At 44.1% G+C, this 4063-nt stretch overlaps 1 protein-coding gene across 1 annotated transcript in view; it reads right to left on the bottom strand.

Moving 5' to 3' along the window:
• Window positions 1-1332: 1332 nt before the first annotated feature.
• Window positions 1333-4063, bottom strand: part of LOC138950693 (glycoprotein-N-acetylgalactosamine 3-beta-galactosyltransferase 1-like) — an 18687-nt gene continuing 15956 nt past the window's right edge. The window contains exon 7 of the mRNA XM_070322409.1: window positions 1333-1519. Within this exon, the coding sequence (XP_070178510.1) occupies window positions 1334-1519 (186 nt within the window). The 3' untranslated portion in view covers window position 1333. The remainder of the gene's footprint in view (window positions 1520-4063) is intronic.

The following is a 4063-nucleotide window of genomic DNA, read 5'->3' as shown; positions in this document are numbered from 1 at the left end:
ACACACGTATATATGCAATCACACACACAGAGGCAGGCACACACACACACACACACACACACACACACACACACACACACACACACACACACACACACACACACACACACACACACACATATCACTCGACCAAACTGGATTGGACGTATTTTACTAATCGACGTGATCCATAAATATTATGATCAATTGGAGAAACAGACAGAAAGACACAACTCATTGATATATCTTTCTGTTTTAATAGTCAACTTCAAATATCATACAGAGTCAACCGTCAGTCTCCTTAAATATTGACACCATGTGTCAATATTATGTGTAGTTTGGAAACATGACCAATGCAAGAGGAAAACACTGGCCGTATAAAATTTCATCTCACACGGCATCATTGCAGAGCGCCTAGAACTGTACCCACGGAATATGCGCGATATAAGCGTCCTATTGACTGATTGATTGACAAGTAATCACTATAACGCACGCACGCGCGCACTCTCGCACGCCCTCACATACGCACGCAGAGATGTACACGCACGCACACACGCATGCACACAAACAGGCACACACACTCTGTGTGTGTGTGTGTGTGTGTGTGTGTGTGTGTGTGTGTGTGTAAGTGTGTGTGAGTTTGTGTGTGCGTGTGTGTGTATACGTGGGTGTGTGTGTGTGTATGTGTGTGTGTGTGTGTGTGTGTGTGTGTGTGTGTGTATGTGCGCAGTCTTTGCTTTTGTTTACAATTATTCTCTGTATATGTTCCAAGGACAGGTTGGAAGATTAGGCTAAGCCTAAAACCTTTATCCTTATGTAATAAAGTTCTAAGTTCTGAGTTCTCTCTCTCTCTCTCTCTCTCTCTCTCTCTCTCTCTCTCACACACAGACACACAAGCACCACCCCAACACACACACACCCACAGACACACACATACACGCTCTCTCTCGCACACACACACACACACACACACACACACACACACACACACACACACACATGCCTTAACCCAACACACACACACACACACACACACAAGCCCCACCCCAACACACACACACACACACACACACACACACACACACACACACACAAGCCCCATCCCGACACACACACCAACACACACACTCACACACATACAAGCCCCACCCCAACACACACACACACACAAGTCCCATCCCTACACACACACCAACACACACACAAGCCCCACCCCAACACACACACACACAGACACACACACACAGACACACACACACACACACACACAGACACAGACACACACACACACACACACACACTCCCACACACAAAAGCCCACACACAACGCTTCCAAACATCCTCAGCACAATCTTCAGGGCCTCCCCACATTTATTTCCATATGGTCTGTGAGCGTGTCGCTGTGTTTTCTGTTGAGATTTTGAAGTCCATGCAGGACTCCATATGGCTGGAGACGGTAGATGAAATAGTTCATCAACCGCATCTCATCGGGCTTGATGTAGTGAAACGATATGGCGTAATCACTCATAGCTTCAGCCCCCTGAAATGAAAATCAGCACCAACATTTCATTTCGTTTCATATGTTATCACTCATTGTCTCAATGTCTTGAAAAAAAATTAGCGCCATGTACCAACATTTCACTTTATTTCATATGTAGTCATTTATTGTCTCAATGCCTTGACAGAAAATTAGCACCAACACTTCTCATCATGTCATGTGTTATCACTCATTGTCCCAATGCCTTTGTAACAAAATGAGCACCAACATTTCATTTCATGTCATATGTTATCACTCATTGTCTCTTTTCCTTTGAAACAAAACCAGCACCAACATTTCATTTCATGTCATATGTTATCACTCATTGTCTCTTTTCCTTTGAAACAAAATGAGCACCAACATTTCATTTCATGTCATATGTTATCACTCAGTGTCTCTTTGCGTATAAAATAAACTGAGCACCAACATTTCATTTCGTTTCAAATGTTATCACTTATTGTCTCAATGCCTTGAAACAAAATGAGCACCAACACTTCTCTTCACGTCATGTGTTATCACTCATTGTCCCAATGCCTTTGAAAACAAGAGGCGAAGCCTTCAAGGCTCACGTAAGAAATCGACAAACAGTAACACAAACTCAATCACTCCGTCACACATAGTACACACACACACACACACACACACACACACACACACACACACACACACACACAGTAAGCATAGGTGAAACTGTGCAAGAAAGCGAGACCCTGGATCTGCCAATTAGTCTCGGCCCGCTCACAATAACAATGACCGAGACTTTCAGTAATTCCTTTGCGTGACGTCTAACCCTCTTACGTCATAATGTGACGTCTTCAAATAGTTTCTATCACACACGTCAAACACTTTTGACCGAGACGTAATCTTCTTATGCGAGCTTTATCCATAGACTCGGAAATGTTAAAGGCACAGTAAGCCTCCCGTAAACCATCACAGAGCTCCCCGAGCGTCTAAATACAGTACAAGCATACTTCCATTTGAACGCTCACCGAACGGGAACATCCTGGCTGCTTTCTGTCGAGCGTGAGACATTTTCAAAGAATTTATTTTCGTAGACTTGTTCCGTTAACAACAACGGCGCCTCGTTTTTGCGCTAGACCTAACTTTTAAAATCTAAATAATAAATTGACAGCTTGTTACACAAACATTCTTTAATCATAAAAGAATTCGTTTTTCATCAAGACAAGATCAGAACAATTCGAAGTTGTGAAAGTTTAAAAAAAGAAAAGCCCGGAAGCAGGGTCACGCAAGGGTCGTAGCAGACGACGGCCGGTTTAACAGTGCAAATCGCCGTTCCTCTCAACAGTCAAAAGCCATCGCTAGAGTTCTTGTGAACCACAGCCGTTGTTTCGTGCATAAAAAAAACGTGCTATTGTAGATAAGCTCACGTCGAGTCGCATTCAAATGATTAACTATGACGACTGCATTGTGAAAAGGGAAAACTGGATCACACGGGTTCACGATGGCTCAGGGGTAAGATAAACCACGCAAAAATAAATTCTTTGAAAATTGTTCGCTCTTTACGGAGGGCACCTAGGATGTTCTCAATTGGTGAGTGTTTAAATGAAATGGTGTTTGTACTGTGTGTAAAAGCCTGACCGTATCTGTGATGGTTTACGGGAGGCTTACTCTGCCTTTAAAGTTTCTACCACAGACATACACACGCACGCACATACGCACGCACAGACAAAGTTACGATCGCATAGGCTACACTTCGTGAGCCAAAAATGAGCACCAACATTTATTTTATCCCAGCGAAGCTGGAGGTATCCCGTGAACGCTATACTGTAATCGATTTGAGAAATGTGCACACCGAATAATACATGATAAAGAAGGATTCGTTGTGCCCGGCTACGTGCTACAGTTGGAGATGGAAGTTCACCAAAAATGGGGACCATACTAACAAAAATACGGTGGGTAAAATAGGCGCCCCCATTTTTTCAGCAAACGCCACCCCAGGCCGCTTTGGACGGGTAGAAATTCCGTAGTTTCGGCCAAGTCTATGGATAAAGCTCGCGTAACTTGAGAAGAATACGTCACGGTCGAAAGTCTTTGACGTCAATTAATGCATCATGACGTCATGCCTCCCTGTAGTCTTTCTCTCTCGCGCAGTGTGTGTGTTTGTGTTCATTTTGTGCACATGTGTTAGTGTTACTGTGTGTGTGTGTGTGTGTGTGTGTGTGTGTGTGTGTGTGTGTGTGTGTATTTGTGTGTGTGTGTGTGTGTGTGCGCGCACGCGTGCATGAGTCTGTACTCGTATGTGTGTGGTGTGTGTGTATTTGTGTGTGTGTGTGTGTGTGTGTGTGTGTGTGTGTGTGTGTGTGTGTGTGTGTGTGCGTGCGCACGCGTGCATGAGTCTGTACTCGTGTGTGTGTAAGTGTGTGTGTGGGCATAAGTGTATGTGTGTGCGTGTATGTGTGTTTGTTTGTAAAGGTGTGCATGTCCGTCTGTCCATATGTGCGTATGGGTGTGTGTTTTGTGTGTATGAAGTTTTTTGTTAGAGAGTGAGTGAGTGAGTGTGTGTGTGTGTGTGTGTGTGTGTGTGTG

Source organism: Littorina saxatilis, linkage group LG16, assembly GCF_037325665.1.
Source record: "Littorina saxatilis isolate snail1 linkage group LG16, US_GU_Lsax_2.0, whole genome shotgun sequence".
NCBI lineage: Eukaryota > Metazoa > Mollusca > Gastropoda > Littorinimorpha > Littorinidae > Littorina > Littorina saxatilis.
The sequence above is the reverse complement of the archived record's forward strand: the minus strand, read 5'-3'. Positions and strand labels throughout refer to the sequence as shown.